The following is a 15,703-nucleotide window of genomic DNA, read 5'->3' as shown; positions in this document are numbered from 1 at the left end:
GAAAGAAGAAAAGGAAAAACTTCTCATTTTGAGAGCATCGAAATCAAATAAAATATGTGCTGTTGTTGTTCTGTATGATCATTGCTGGCCAATTCATTTCATTTTCATCTTCATCGCTTCTCATTTCGATGAAAAACGGAAGCATGAAATGTGGAAAATTTGGATTATTGAACGTATCTCGTTAGTATTAATAAAGAAGGCTTTGTGTCCTTGGAATGAATTTTAAAAATTTCATTTTGAGTCAGCTTGTACCAAGTGAGTTCTTTGATGCTGCTGCCCCTATTGAGTAACTAATTTATCAATTTAAAAGGGTTTCGTGAAAAAAATCCTAATAACCTTCTAAAGGTTAGGTTCAACCTTTCTGACAGAATTCTTCAATTTCGTAAGGTTTTCGTCACAAAGTAAAACCCCGAGATAGACGGCTCCGCCACGGAGGTTTTCGTCTGTCATGGAGCATTTAAGGCTCCGACAAAGCTCTTTTATGTACTAAATGGATGCTGCCACAATGCTGGTCTTCTGGCTATTAAGGAGTCTTCTTCATTTGTGTCACTCGGGATGGAATTTTTTCGAGTTGAACGAGCTGTGGGAGTTTGGGGTTGTTGGAGTAATCCTATAAAATTGGCAGAATTCTGTCGGAAAGGGTTAGACCTAAGCTTTAGCAAGATTTTGGGATTTTCACACAGCACCTTCCTTCGTAAATTTAAGTACATTTATGAATTTTGCTCAATAGCTGGAGTATTGCACCAGAGAACTCTTGGAAAGAAGCTGTCGATAGAGGCAGCATTGTATTTAACATTGGCATTTTGGCATACGAAAGCCTGCGATAAAATCAGCTTTTAAGGCGATATCTAAGTAAGAACGCTTGGAATCACAGTTGTTGGTCTGTACGGTCATCTGGTAAGTACGTATGTTGGGGACATTGCCCCCAATGCGTGACGTATTCATGCAGAGTGACCCCCAATGCCTTTCCAGTCAATTCTTGAGATTGACCCATACCTAAGCAATTAAAGATGCCATTCATTACGGCCATAATCAGCAGGGTTTACTCCACTGAATACACCCCTCTAAATCTGACAAACTTCCCAACAAGGAACATTCAAACACCTACATCATCATTATAAGATAGTAAAAAAGTAGATAATGAGATTTGTATCAGATTTTCAACTTAATAAAAACTCAATTTTTTCCTCTTTTTTTTTCATTTTTCCAGTCATGTCGGAAAATTTTTGCAACAAATTTTTTATTTCTTCGAGTTTTTTTTCACATTATTTTCTCATATATCAGTTTCAAATTCGATATTTTCTCTCAATAAGAGTTTAATTTTGTAGCAGTTTATGGTCCTTTTTGGTTTCCTTGAACGCGATTATAGTAGAGCGCGTTTGCTTGAGTCATTGCATGATAGCAATCATTTGGACATTGACCGGGTGTGCCAGGTGGTCTGTAATTGATTATGTATGAGAATATGATTAGAATAATGAATTGAGATGAGCAGCTTACCCTCGTGGACCAACTTCACCATTTCTTCCAGGTTCTCCATTCACACCTAGTTAATTTGAAATATTAATCAGATATTTTGGTTACATCCCCTTGTAGAACCGGCTACGATTAGTCGACCGTATGTCCTAATTTGTAAGCTGTGGAAATTGCTCAGATACATACTATACGATCTCGACCAAATGTAGCCTGTTCCAAGCGAGACATTTGCTTAGAATGTTCATTAATTATTTAAATTTGCAGATCCTCTTGGACCTTGTTCGTAATTCAGGTGGACCCTAGAAAATTGAAATATATTTGAATTATGTTTTTAAGTTTGAATCTTCAAAACCATTAGCTAGAACAGAGGTAGGCAACCTTTGTGTCACGGCTAATCCTTGGCTTTCCACCAAGGTGTGCCGTAGAAAAATTAAGTTTGTCCACCATTGAGCTAGATTATATTTTGTCGACTTCCCGATCTGCACATATTAAAATGTTGACTCCATAGCATCTAGAAAGTGGCATTAAACCTAGCACCAAATGGCTGTCACTTGGCTCAAAGTAGGGGTTTCCAAAAACAGGAATTTTCCCGGGAAAATTCCCAAATCTGACGGGAATATTCCCGAATTCCCGTTTCTTATAAAAAACATTTTAACCAAACTTTTTTTTACTTAAAATTTTCAAAATTTTAAAATTTTTCCATTAAAAATGTCTTATAATTAATAATTTAAAACTTAAATGTACCTAGATACACAATTTGTTGAATATTTATTCAAATTTTATCAATTTTTCTCAAAAATAGTTTAAAAATTTGAAGGAAAAAATTCACCAGAATATTCCCGTTCCGAAAGGTCATTCCCGTTCCCGTTCCCGATTCCCGAAATTTCACGGGAACGGGAATTCTGAGAATCCCTAGCTCAAAGTATACAACCTCCTTGTCACGGTGGTGTCAAAATTTCAATATGTACGAATTGAATGTGATACTTACAGGAGGTCCTTGTGGACCTTGAGGGCCTGGTCTGCCTTCACCATCTTCTCCTTTGTCTCCTGGAAATGTAAAAGAGTCATTAATAGTAGAATTTGAAGTTGATACAATTTGAGTCGACACGACTTGAGTTTGTTCCTTAAGAAGAATACATAGACACAAGTCTAGTGCCATGAGTGTCACATTGGCTTCTTAATTGAAAGTATTATTCCAGAACTATTGATAATACTGCATACATACCCTTTAACATCACCTCTCTCACCACGATCACCTTGATTACCTAAATATCAAAAATTCTAATTTAATTCCCTTAACAGTTCCTTTAAGTAACTCTAATTAACCTTGATGTCCTTTAACTCCAGGTAAGCCTAATGAAGAGAAATTAATATTTAAAACTAATGGTATTAATTTATTAATTTGTATTCATCACCTGGCATGCCGGGAACTCCTTGATATCCTCTTTAGGATGAATAAATGTTGTTAATTTAATTAAGTTTCTTTAAATAGCATGTAAAGCTTCATACCTGCCACCCTTTTCACCTTGTCTTCCTGAAATTTAATTTCATTGAATATTTTAATTTTAAAGGAAATTAAGCTAAATATTACCTTCAGGTCCTGGTAGAAGGAATTTCCTGGCTTTCCTGGTCTGAACAATTTACAAATATTCATTAAAATTGTATAATTGCCTGAAATTCTATGCCTAGTCTTACCTTCCTTGTTGACCCTATTTGTTACAAAAAAATCATTAAATTCTTCGTTCAAAATAATTCAATGGAATTAAGTCTCATACCGGAGCTCCCTGTGGTCCTTGTAAATTAGCAGTCAAATCAACTAACTGTTCGCGAAGAACATTGTAACAAATATCCCTAATTTCATCGTCAGTCACGCTTCTTCCTGGACTACCATTCATTCCAGGTTCACCCTAAGGAAGATCATGCATTTAAAATATTCAGCATAGATTTAGGAGATTTATATCAAACTTACAGGTGCTCCTCTTGGTCTGGAATGTGAAAAAATAATAAGAATATCTTCAAATTTACCATAATCAGGTTGAACTTACCCAGCGGTACCTGGCTCTCCTTGAGGGCCTCTTACACCTCCAACAAGATATTGAATTCCACCACCAACACCTGAATGAACGACTTCACCAGGAGGACCTTTAGGTATCATAAAATAGCAAGAATTATATAATGCCTTTGGTTTATTATTATAAACAATTATTTCTTACCTGGTGGTCCTCTTGAACCAGCTTCACCCTTTTCTCCTTTTTGACCTCCACGAACTACAGTTCCTCCAGTTCCAGGAGTACCAGGTGTTCCGGGAATGCCCTAAATATGTTTTAAACGTATTAATATATAACAATATATTGTTAACTTATCCAGAAGGTTCTCCGATGGGCATATATTGAAATGTTGCCACCACGGCGACGAGGCGGCAGTATACTTAGAACCAAGTGGCAGCCACTTGGCGAAAACAACCCGTAGCCGTGGTGACAACATTTCACTTAAATCACAGAAATCTCCAATAATCCGACTCCATGTCAGCCTGACTGACCAGATAGACTAGATTCAATGAAATCTGGTCAAAAACTAGTCATATCGGCCTAGAGGCAGATTTTTTAGCCATTTCTACACCATGTAATGCTTTTTGTGCTTATCCTTGACTCACCTGAATACCACGTTCTCCTTCTCTCCTTTCAATCCAGGCAGTCCATTGATTCCGTCTCTATTAAATTATTAAATTCAACAAGAAATTCATCAAACATTCCACAAATGTCAATAAAAGAATTATTTCTCACCTTCCATCATAACCTCTCACTCCCTTTCGCCTCTCTCACCTTGACAGGTATGAAAAAAATAAAGAAAAAATTGATGAAATCGAATTAAACTTTTTCACTTTGCACATTTATTACCCTTGGGTCCAGAACAATCCGATAAGAAATAAATTGTCAATTCGATTGGTTTTTATGAAAAAAAAATGAAAAATAAAAAGTATAAAGGAACAATAAAAAAGTTTAAGGAAATAACAAATCTTACACGTTCACCTGCATTATTTAAAGTCCAAAACAAGCAGCACAAAACAAAAAAAGGAAAGGAAATGTGAGAAAAAATTGCAAAAGTGACAAAAGCGATTATCTCCTTAACCTGTGTGCCATTAAATCCCTGTGGGCCTTGTGGACAAATTTGACATGTATTTGGGGATGGTCCCTCAACATATTCCGGTTCCGCTCCAGCACTATCATATCCCTGTCATGAAAATAAATTGACAATATTGATGGAAATGCCTTTTTTTCATCTCACATAACTTACAGGAATCTCATCACATGACTGACGTAATGCACGATCTGGGTCACAAGTCATGGCAAGCCATTGGAGGTCGATCTAATAAATGAGATAAAGTTAAGAGGCATGTTGGAAAAAAAGCCATCATATTTCATCCTTACAGGCGGTGCCGTCTGTGGAAATAGAAAAAATAAAGAATTAATCAGCATGAAGCTTCACATGACATAACATTTTACTTCATAATTCCTGTGATTGTCGACAATTTGTGCAATCGATAAGTATCCATTGTTAATGTCATATTGTCCACGTTGACGTAACGGACTCTCAATTTGTCCACTGACACTCTGCACTGGCTTACAGTCAACCCATAATTTAGCACGATTGTCTGTCACGCCAAGCATAATTTTATGCCAACGATCGTCAAACAGCTGAAATGGATATAAATATTTATGTATTGCAGATGATAAAAATGTAGAATGTGAAGGAACAATTAATCATAATTCTATCCACATGTGTCTTTGAATGACAAAAAACATTAAACACAAGTCAAGTTGACATTTAAGAGAAACTTCTTCTTGTTAGTGCTGTTATTAATCGCTTGGTGTGAATTATGGTGATGAAAAGAGAAGATGTGATGTAATGTTTGTATGTTTTTGAGGATTGGTGGAGATTGATAAGAAAATTGAGGATTAAATGGAAAAATTCAGAAAATTTGAGTTTTCTTGGTTGCTATGAATAATTTGTGAATAAAGAATCGAGTCAACTACGAAATTAAACCCGATTAATTTATAAACTGGCTTCTTGTGAGTTTTCAATTCATATTCTTGATCAGGAACCAATTAAATGAAATCATGAAAGGCAACACGATGAGAATTTGAGTTAAGATCAATGGCTTTTATCAATAGAACTTTGTTATGATGCGAACTTCGTGATATGCGGCGTGATGTTTATGGCTTTTTCTGAAAATTAGGCTGCACAAAGATTGGAAAGGAATCGGGATCAAAGTCTACTGAAACTAGCCAAGAATCAAGTGTACAGCATTTCGTGACATACCCTGATAAAGCTAAATACACTGATGGTGACCGAACTTTGTGCTGTGATAAATGACAAAGAAAGTCGTTTGAAGACTGGTCAGGCTAGTGATGGTAAGATGTACAACCTACCATATCCGAAAGCAACTTGTCCAAAGAAAGCGACATAAGGCAATCTGTTCGAGATTCAGTGAATACTATTGCCGTGTTTCTTCCAAGTTTCTTCCTAAAGTGTCTCAAACAGACTGTATATTGTGCCTTCGATGAGTCCATGAAGATTCTCGAAAAGCACACGGTATAGAAATGGCAGAAAATCCGGTTTTTTACTCAGGCCGGATTGAAATCCTAGCCTGGTACCAGATTTTCTGCTTTTTCTACGCAGTGTACTTTTCAGGATTAGTGTCGATTACATCCCGAATCGACAAAAAAACGTTACAACTGGACATTATCATGCCTTTATCTAGTTATAACTTATTTTTACCCACTTGAAAATATGTCAATTGACAAGCTGTAGCCAATTTGGTAGGTCTTATGTATATTAGAAAGCTATCGATAGAGACAGCATTGCATTTGGTATTGGCAATTGACAGACGGAAGCCGGCGATAGAAACAGCTTTAGGCGACATCTGAGGAAGGCTATGGATCACATTTGGTCTGGATGGGTAGCGTAGTTAGTAAGTAAGTATGTCTTTAAGGCTGATAGAAATAAGCCCATGTGTCCCCATTCCCATCTCCAATGAAGCAGAAAAAGGAACTTTATTGCAACATTAATTTAACTTTATAAAATTAAAATTGAATCACAAAACCAATTATTTTTCATATTATTAAATATCAACAGCACAGAAACTCAATAAAACTTTTCATTTTCCTGTTTTTCTTATCCTCCTCCTTACATCCTCACTCAGACTAAGAATAAATATAGCATAGGAAGGAGAATTTTCCCAAACAATACTTCTTAAACTGTGAGAAAATAAAATTCTCGAAAAAAAGGAAGAATAAGAACTTTAAACAAACAGAAGAAAAAAAGGAAGGAATTGTGAGAAGTAACAAATAGCAAGTAAAAACTTTTATAATTTAGTTTAAAATCACTTCAACAAAGTTTTTTTTTACTGTTTGCTGCTTTTCGCTGTTGTTACTGTTAAGTGTTCATCATGAATTAATTTTTAATTTTTTACAGAACAAAAGATAAGTTGGATTGAGTTTGGGGTGCATCGGTGGGTGACTTTTTAGTGCGTTTATGTGTGATTCTAGATAATTTAAACCAGAGTTGGCAGGACTTTGGGAGTCCGGACTCCAAAAATCCAAAAAGGCGGTGTCCCACTAGAAATCGCCTCGCAATAAAAGTGGAAACTCTTCCACATTGGAGTCCTGTCAATACTGGTTTGTGCAATACTAAGCAGGATCTTAAAACTAGATCAAAAGTTGCTGAAAGACAGCCACCCTTTGACTTTTTACGTTACAAAATAAGGAACTTTGAACAATGGATTAGCAGGCGGAAGCCATGGTTCAGCTATTATAGGCGTCATCTGAACGGCCAGCAAAGTAAGTATTTAAGTTGAACCCCACTCCTGAACGTAATAAGTAGACGATCCCTAAACACGATTGATCAATTTACAAATTTCGTTCATACCGACCAGCACGTTGGAATATCGTTCATAGGAAACCAAGCGAACGGTTTAGTTGGAATCAGAAGCGACCATTTATTATCGTATCAGAACATACTTAATTGTGGTCACATGGCTAACTAATAACATAAACCAAGTAGGCGTTCGCTTTTCGACGCCAGTAACTTAGACGCTGCTTAATTCTAAATATACAGTCAGCATAGTTTCTTTATGATCCAAGCAGCATTCAAATCACTCGCAAGTGGCTGTCATTGTCAACCAGATACCGCTTTGTTTAAAATTTACGGTCAGTATGACTTCCATAACTTAATGGTTGCTAAGCGACTATCAAATTTTAACCTCAAAATCTCATGCAAAAAGCATAAAAAGCGGCTATTCGATCATAACTTCGACCCCGACCAACATGACTCTGGCATGGTACTAGATTCTGTTTAATTAAGGAACCATGCCAGAGTCACGCTGGCCTAATGTCAAATTTTAGATCAATTAACCGAATAGCGTTATTCAAGTCGAAACTTTCCATATTATTCACAAATTTCCATTTAGTTCCGAAAAACGCGCTCACAAACTTTCACAACTCAATTCACTTCCCACACTTATTCCTCATCTATCCATCACCAGCACACAAAAAATATATAAATTTAAGCACCCATAAAAAATCTTTTCATTCTCTTCTTTATATCCACTTACACTCGAATGACGAAATTCAACAGTTTGCAGTTCACCATCAGATGCGGGCAATGACAAGGCTAATGTTTGACGATCAGGATTCATTGTAACGGTCAATTGTGACTCTTGATATTGATTAGTCAGATGAAACATATGCCATGAATTTGCCTGTTGCTGTCGCTGTCGATAAGTACACTCGAATGAGAATTGGAATGGAGTTCCCAATGGAAATGCTTCTTGTGCTAACATCGTCAAGTTGCTTTCACGTTCAACACGATATGCTGTCTGATAATCATTGCTACCGACAATTTGTGTTATTGTCTCATGATGCATCTCATAATTATCCAATTGAAAGTCTCGAATGATATCCCATGTTCCCAAGTCTGCATCGTGACTATCTACTTTCCATTGCCCGCAGGGATCATTTACATAATTTTGCTCTAGAAAAAATTTTAAATTTGATATAAGTGAATTTTCTCGCGAAAAGTAAGCGAGAATTGAAGTTTTGTGGGGTGTCTATATGTTTGCATGGGTGGCATAAGGCTCTTTTTAGAAGCTATGAGGTGCTTCGGATTGAGAATATGTACAAATTTTATGATTTGGACAGCAATAGAATCAGATGGAAGGAATTTTGTAGCAACCTAGGCTGCACGTCGAAGCTCTGTATGGTTCATATGGGCTATGTATGGATTCTATGTCAGGAAAGGCATATGATGCATAAAAAGATAGAAATTATTGTCTCCAGGTTGGGGATACTTGATAAATTCAGTAGAATCCTGGTACACGTCAGTATCACACCGGCGAAGACACTTTTTTCTCTCTTTTGTTGCTTGTTCCTTCTGGCTGTCTATTTTTAAGTTTGCTGCATTGTTCGTATTCATCAATTTAACTGTTGCGACTTCTCGAGTAGAACTAACTATGATTTTTCATCAGTATTTTCATTTATAAATCTGGCATTTGCATTACTTGTCATAGATTGTCAAGCTTATAACCAGAACTCGAAGTGGACTCGGATATTGAATGGAAAAGTTGACTCGACTCAATATGAAAATTAAAGTCGACTTCGATGTTTGGATCTAACTAGAAAAATAAACATTAGCTATTCAGAGCATAAGGTATGGTGCATTATATGGTTTCATGGCATTGATAGTATTCGATGAATTCGAATCTCTGCTCAAACCTAGAGCTAAAGTTTATAGTGGAATCCAAACCACTTCTTTGATGACATTACTGTTAAGCCCTAAAGGAAAGCTGCGAGCCGCGTTTCCACTTCATATGATTCGATGGCATGTGAAAAATCAAGAGGAGTCTTGAACCCATCATCGTAGATCGGTTGTGTTATAAGGACGTTCTAAACTATTCCGCAACCGAGCCACTTCGACTTATCTAGACATATGGTCGACTATAAAAGCAGGTGGATTGTAAATTAAGTAATTTGATAATTCCGACGAACAATTCCGATGGTCCCATGCACCAGACTCTAAAAAGCTTCTTTGTCCACCTTTAAAGCTCCTAACTTTACATTAAATGCCATCAAAAATATCCTATGGACACCCCACCGAACATAAAAATGCAAAAGTATGCTTACGTCCAGTAGAAATATTAACAAGCACTACTAAGAGAATTAGCAACTCAATTTTCATGATTTTTCCCTTTTTCATCTCTTCAACAAGTTTTATTTCACAATTTTTCTTTTCAATTCCTTTTTTTATATCTGCTGCTGCTTCACAAACTTTTTATTCATTCACATCTCTTTTTTTGTTCAGCACATTCACTTCACAATTTCAAAAGGATTTAAGCTGCTTTAAAAATATTTTTTATATTTTTTGCGTTCTATCGACGATGAGACTGAAGTGGACAGCACGGAAACTACACGACAATTGAGATGCTTTTTAAAGAGATTAGCGTTCTAATAACCAAAAATATTTTCAATGCTAAATGGCTGTCTGTTAAACACATTTATGGAGATATATATATATAAAAATAGAATTAAGCATTGAATCAAGCATATGATATGAGACAGACATACATGGACATTATACAATGTCGACATATTTTAAATAGGAGAAAAGATTATGATTTATTTATCAGAATGGAAATGTGAAAACCATATGTTGGCAAAAAAAAGAGCAATGGAATTTTTTTGAGAATTGATTCATGGTATAGAATGCTAGTGTGATGGTGTATGGTCATGCATTTTATTATTTATAACAATTGAATATTTTGGTGCTTAAAAAATAATCAAAAAAATATTTAAAATTTCATGCAATTTTTAAAATTGTTGAGTTTTTATGGCAAGTGCTGAATTGTCGCAATTTTGGAATCTCGACAAAATCAAAGAAACTATGTATTGATTTCAACTTCTTCACAGTAAATCTAATCCGATCGGCAAAATACGGCATACAAAATACCATTAATACGACGACGTAATGGTCCTAAGTGACAACGTTGTGTATTCCAGTCTTACACTAAGATTAATTATATTCAATAGCTTAGAGGTGGTAAGCGTCTACCGAAATCGCAAACGCTGTATGGTTCATGGAATTTCCAAAATGTTTTGGCTGCACACAGATTGCATCACTGAACCAGACAGAGCATTATGTTGCTTTCTTTGTACTAGTTAAGTTCGGAGATGGTAAACCATACCATTCCTATCCTGACTATGGTGCTGCTATACTTCAGGCAGAGTTGTTTAGATTAGCATTTAATCTATTTTTCTTAGTCCATATCCCGGTACAGAGCTCTGATCCAAGTAGTGCATTTAGTGGTAATAGGGAATACCACGAGAAAGAATCGCTCTCAGACTTCGGCATCTTTATTTCTCAGAACCTTGAAAGTAAAACCGTCAAATTTCATACAGATAAATACCAATAAATACCGCGGATATTTCAGAAAATTGAAAATACATAAATATTTTGCACAAATGTCGTCGATGCCTTCTAGTTTCGGATCATTCTTACTAATGCAGTGATGAAATAATGTTAGCTTAACTGCGGACAGAGAATTTATACAAACAAGGTGTCAGAACCAGTAATGAAGTCAAATGAAAAGTCAGTTGTGGAACATAGTAAGTAATTAATATGATGATCACACATAATATGAAGTCCACAAAAGTAGTAAATCAAGTAATATTACATCAGCGACTCTCAATATTTTCAGTACACGAAACATAAAGACTTGAGTATGACTATAGTCTTTTTGACCTATCTACATTGTTGTTGATGATGCTCAAGTTGATACAAAACAATCATATCCATTTTTAATTATCTGGCTTTTATTTTAATTAATCTCAAATGTTATTTAAAAACGAATTGCTTAAAAATCATGAAACAAAAAATTGTCGATGAATGTATGAGGACAGATCATCACCCAAAATACAGTTCCAAAAATTATAATGGCGAGCAAATGTTCTTCTATTTTATTATTTAATATCTTTTTTTTTATAAATTCATATCAGATGGGAACTTCATCCAGTATGTCTGTGTATGCATGCAAAAAATAAAATATAAAATTATAAAAATTTGATGATGAGAATTGAGAGATCTGTGCCTGTATCAGACACTTTTTTTTTTCATTTCATGCAACATGTTGCTCGATTTTTGTATTCGTTCAGATGCTGAAAAATTTATGATGCTGACCTACATAATTGATAATCATGTTATGTGTATGTGAGCTGTGTGAAGATTTTAAGCTTTGTCTTATTAATTTTTGATGATTTGAATTGGTAATTGGATTGGATATTGGATTTTTTGAGTATGGAGAGTGATATGGTCATGGTAAGGCTATGTGTGTGATGATTTTGATAGACTTGATGTCTGAATAGTCGATAATAATTTGTGATATATTTAAGTCTCGAGTCAATTTTTATTATTGACTACGTAATATCTTAAGATATATAAGATAAATATGTACACAGCAAACTCGACCAAGAAATTCTGAGTTCTATCACTTGACTTAAGCGCATTTTTGTACCAACCATCAAAAATTGATTAATTCAATTAGTTTTGTGCAATTTAAATTTTTAACGGTTTTGAAAAATTTTAAAATTTTCAGTAAAATTTTCATTGAGTAAAATTTACTCATTATGTAGCCAACTTCAGGTATGTTTAATAATAAAATATTAACGAAATTAAAGTCATTTATTATTGAATTATTACAAGATTGAATACTATATGACCGTACAATAACTATTTAGCTGCCATTTTTCCTAAAATGCGCTTAAAAGTTCATTATCCTCCCGATCATCACAAATGAAGAAGGCTCTTCTAAATCTCTTTTTTAAACCAAATGGAAGTAGCCCAAATTCGGCAGCTAAACGTACGCCCAAAATAGGCGGCTTCTATAGGATGTTAACAAAAGAGCTTTAGTCAAGTCTCGTTGTGAAGCCTTCTTCATTTGTGTGACTCGAGTCTGTGACGTAATAAAAGAATGGTCCTAAAGGAATCATGATCATCATCATCATGATCTAACATGAATCAAGAATTACTTTTGAATTAAGGTGATTCCCCTCAAAAATTTCTCAACATTCTGATTCTTACTTCTTGTTCTATATTATTTCAGTGTTGTCAAAATTATGTGTCGCGGTACATAAGCCAAGAATCTTCAGAAATACCATGAACCGATTGTGATCGAGCGACTTACGATCAAGGTGTGCCGTAGCAGAAAAATGTTATACAACACTGCATCACCTCAACACAACCAAAATAATCTCGTCATAACAAAGAAATTGAAATAGTCAAAAATCCAGTTCCAGCGAAGTGTAAATAAAAAGAATCAGCGAGAATTCCCCATCGTAATAACGACCAAATTCTACGTATTGACTCATTCAAGAAAACAACAATATTTTAAAACCGGAATAAATGATTATTAAGTAAAATACCGTACTAACAGGTATAAATAAACACAATGTTTAGTGTTCGGCTGATGTGCTAAGTAGAATGCCGACTTTTTATTCTGTTTTAGTGCTAAAATATCTTTGTTATTGATCGGATCTCGTGTTGAATATTGCTGCTTTTTGTGTTAAATATTAAACAATAATTAGTGAATATTCTGTGCCTTAAACATAGCAATTGCTGTTCATGTCATCAAGTTAACTTAAATTCCACAAAAAATGTCGCTTAAGTCATCAATTTCTATAATCATCCTGACATTCATCACAATCAACAATGCAGGCAGAGTGTCATACCTAAATGGACTGGAAGAAGATGAATCATGTGAATTAAGCACTGGATCATTAGGAGAGTGCCGTAAGATCTCAGATTGCATAGATGAGTTTGAGAGTTTTCGCAGTAAAAGACTAAACATTTTGACAATATGCAAGTATGAGAAGAAGCACTACGACACGTTAATTTGCTGCCCGGAACAATATCAAAATAGAGTGTCAATTACTACATCAAATATAACTGAAAGAAATAAGAATGGTGATATTTTTGACTATGAAACCTGTCAAATTAAGTTGCTAAAATATCGAGAGAAGTCAATCAATCCTGAATACTTTGCGAATGCCATCAGTCGTGGAGTTATTGCTAATGATAGTGAGAATTGTAGGAAACTTGACAGATTCTATGAAATTGCACGTACGTCTCTTATGCTTATCTATTGACTGCATTTATCTAACTGACTTGATATTCCAGAAACACAAGACTTTACAGCTGGCAACAGCAAGTTCCAATGTCCCAAAAGTACACTGACACCACCTTTTAGCCAAGATGTAACAACTATATTCAAAGGTGATCGTCCAAATATGGCAGCTATAGGTTGGACAAAAAATGATAAATCAATAATTTACAGATGTGCTGGATCTATTGTCACTGAAAGGTTTATTGTTACAGCTGCACATTGTAGATATTATGATGGGTAAGGCTAAGAGTGGTTTTGAGGGTTAAATAGTATTTTGTGGATTAGGTGCTCTGTATTCTCCGGTGGTTGTATGGTACGGTGTAGGTACATCACTAAGACTGGACAATGCTACACCTGGTATGGTATCTTTCCTATACCAATGGTACCATGATGCCGTAGAAACTGTATATAATGTGTAAGGGATAAGTACTGTGATACGGAGCAATTTGTCATCCCAGAATTCCATTGTGCCATCGGAGAATCTAACCTCACTGTGCCACCACCGGAGAAACCGGCACCTGAACTCGAAGTCGACTCGATACCGAGCACCACAATACGGCAAATCATTGTTTCCGTCATAAAAATGAGTCAAGGCGTCGCTGCGATACCCTAGCGAACACGGTGTGCCTTTGAGGAACTGCATATCATAATCGAGTCAACTTCAAGCCCTTCTTAAACCTTGATAACTCCAAAAATTATAACATTTGTTTCCAATTCACAGAATTCAATCAGATTCCGTTCGTGTTGGAGATCGTTACCTCCTCACCCAACTTGACAACGAAAATGCACAAAATCTTGAAATTGAGAGATTCTTCTCACATCCAAATTATGACTCACGGTATCTATACAATGATATTGGGCTGATCAAAACTTTAGGAGAGATTATATTTAGTCGATTTGTAACTCCAGCATGCATAGCTGATTTAGATCAAAGTAAAAGCTCGGGAAGATTTGATACATGGACTGTGGCTGGATATGGACAAGTGAGTTTTATTATAATTGTTGACAGACAAGCAGCATTTATCATCTTAAACATTGATCTTTATCCATTTTCAGACAGAAGATCGGATTCCTAAAAACACTCTGCTGGAAGTGATGGTCACTTCTCTATCAAATGAAGATTGTGGCAGGTTTTATGCATCCAATCCATATTTACCTAATGGCATACATGAGAGTCAAATATGTATTAGAAGTGTTGCTAAGAACTTTGCTAAGGAGAGATACTATCCTGATTCTTGGTAAGTTTAATGACTTTCAATCCTATTTATTGATTATTTCATGACAATATTTCGTTATAGCTTTGGTGACTCCGGAAGTCCACTTCAATTCAGAGATATTTATGAAACGTTCCCAGAAAACTTCAACGTAACTTTGATTTCTGACATCTATAAACTATATACAGTGTTAGGAGTGGTGTCTTTTGCGAACGGTGATTGCAGCTTTAACAGTCCATCAATTTACACAAATGTTTATTATTATCGTGATTGGATTAGAAAAATTATGAATAAAAATTGATTATTTTATCAAGGAATGCAGAAATTGGATCTTTTAGGATTCATTTATAGCAGTGATTTCAGATTTTGATTCACAGGCTTACACAGTAAATCGCATGCATATATATCGCTTCAAATCTGAATGATTTATGACATACTAGACTCTAAAGACAAAAGCAGTGGTGAGCAACCCGTGTACCGCGTCACTTAGTGTGCTGCCAAATTTATTTGAAATGCTATGAAATGCTTATGGAATTTTAGCAATTACTAACCACAAAGTGAGACGAAAAACAAAAGTAAAGAGTATAGCATAGCATTGTTTAGTTATTTTAGAGAAGATTGTTCGGTTTTCCTTAGGATAGGCTGGAAACAACATATCTAACCCGAGCGATACAAACGATGAGCATTTAAAGACCACTTCTGGTAGAAAACCATCTGCGGATCCCAATTTTTACCAGTCCATGACTTTTCTGCAAATGTTTAGCTTATTAAGATTTAGACTAGATGATTTGACTTATAGGCTTAC

General features: G+C 35.3%; 2 protein-coding genes across 2 annotated transcripts; one reads left to right on the top strand and one right to left on the bottom strand.

The window, feature by feature from the left end:
• Nucleotides 1-1,721: 1,721 nt before the first annotated feature.
• LOC139094789 (collagen alpha-1(IX) chain-like) lies at nt 1,722-9,917 on the bottom strand. The gene is made up of 17 exons (XM_070645966.1): nt 9,654-9,917; nt 8,087-8,505; nt 4,977-5,168; nt 4,902-4,913; nt 4,768-4,839; nt 4,495-4,704; nt 4,127-4,183; nt 3,687-3,786; nt 3,519-3,615; nt 3,443-3,458; nt 3,249-3,380; nt 3,169-3,182; nt 3,065-3,104; nt 2,983-3,007; nt 2,800-2,826; nt 2,462-2,520; nt 1,722-1,772 (listed from the first exon to the last, which is right to left on the bottom strand). The coding sequence occupies exons 1-17, from the start codon at nt 9,724-9,726 to the stop codon at nt 1,722-1,724; spliced, it is 1,596 nt and encodes a 531-aa protein (XP_070502067.1). The 5' UTR covers nt 9,727-9,917.
• A 3,026-nt stretch (nt 9,918-12,943) lies between these two features.
• LOC139094787 (chymotrypsinogen A-like) lies at nt 12,944-15,223 on the top strand. Its single transcript, XM_070645964.1, has 5 exons — nt 12,944-13,641; nt 13,699-13,921; nt 14,406-14,667; nt 14,741-14,922; nt 14,983-15,223. Exons 1-5 carry the CDS (start codon nt 13,176-13,178, stop codon nt 15,197-15,199), a joined length of 1,350 nt encoding a protein of 449 aa, XP_070502065.1. The 5' UTR covers nt 12,944-13,175; the 3' UTR covers nt 15,200-15,223.
• The last annotated feature ends 480 nt before the right edge of the window (nt 15,224-15,703 follow it).

This window comes from Chironomus tepperi, unplaced genomic scaffold (genome assembly GCF_022539635.2).
Source record: "Chironomus tepperi strain 1889 unplaced genomic scaffold, CSIRO-AGI_Ctep_v1 contig_355, whole genome shotgun sequence".
NCBI lineage: Eukaryota > Metazoa > Arthropoda > Insecta > Diptera > Chironomidae > Chironomus > Chironomus tepperi.
The sequence above is the reverse complement of the archived record's forward strand: the minus strand, read 5'-3'. Positions and strand labels throughout refer to the sequence as shown.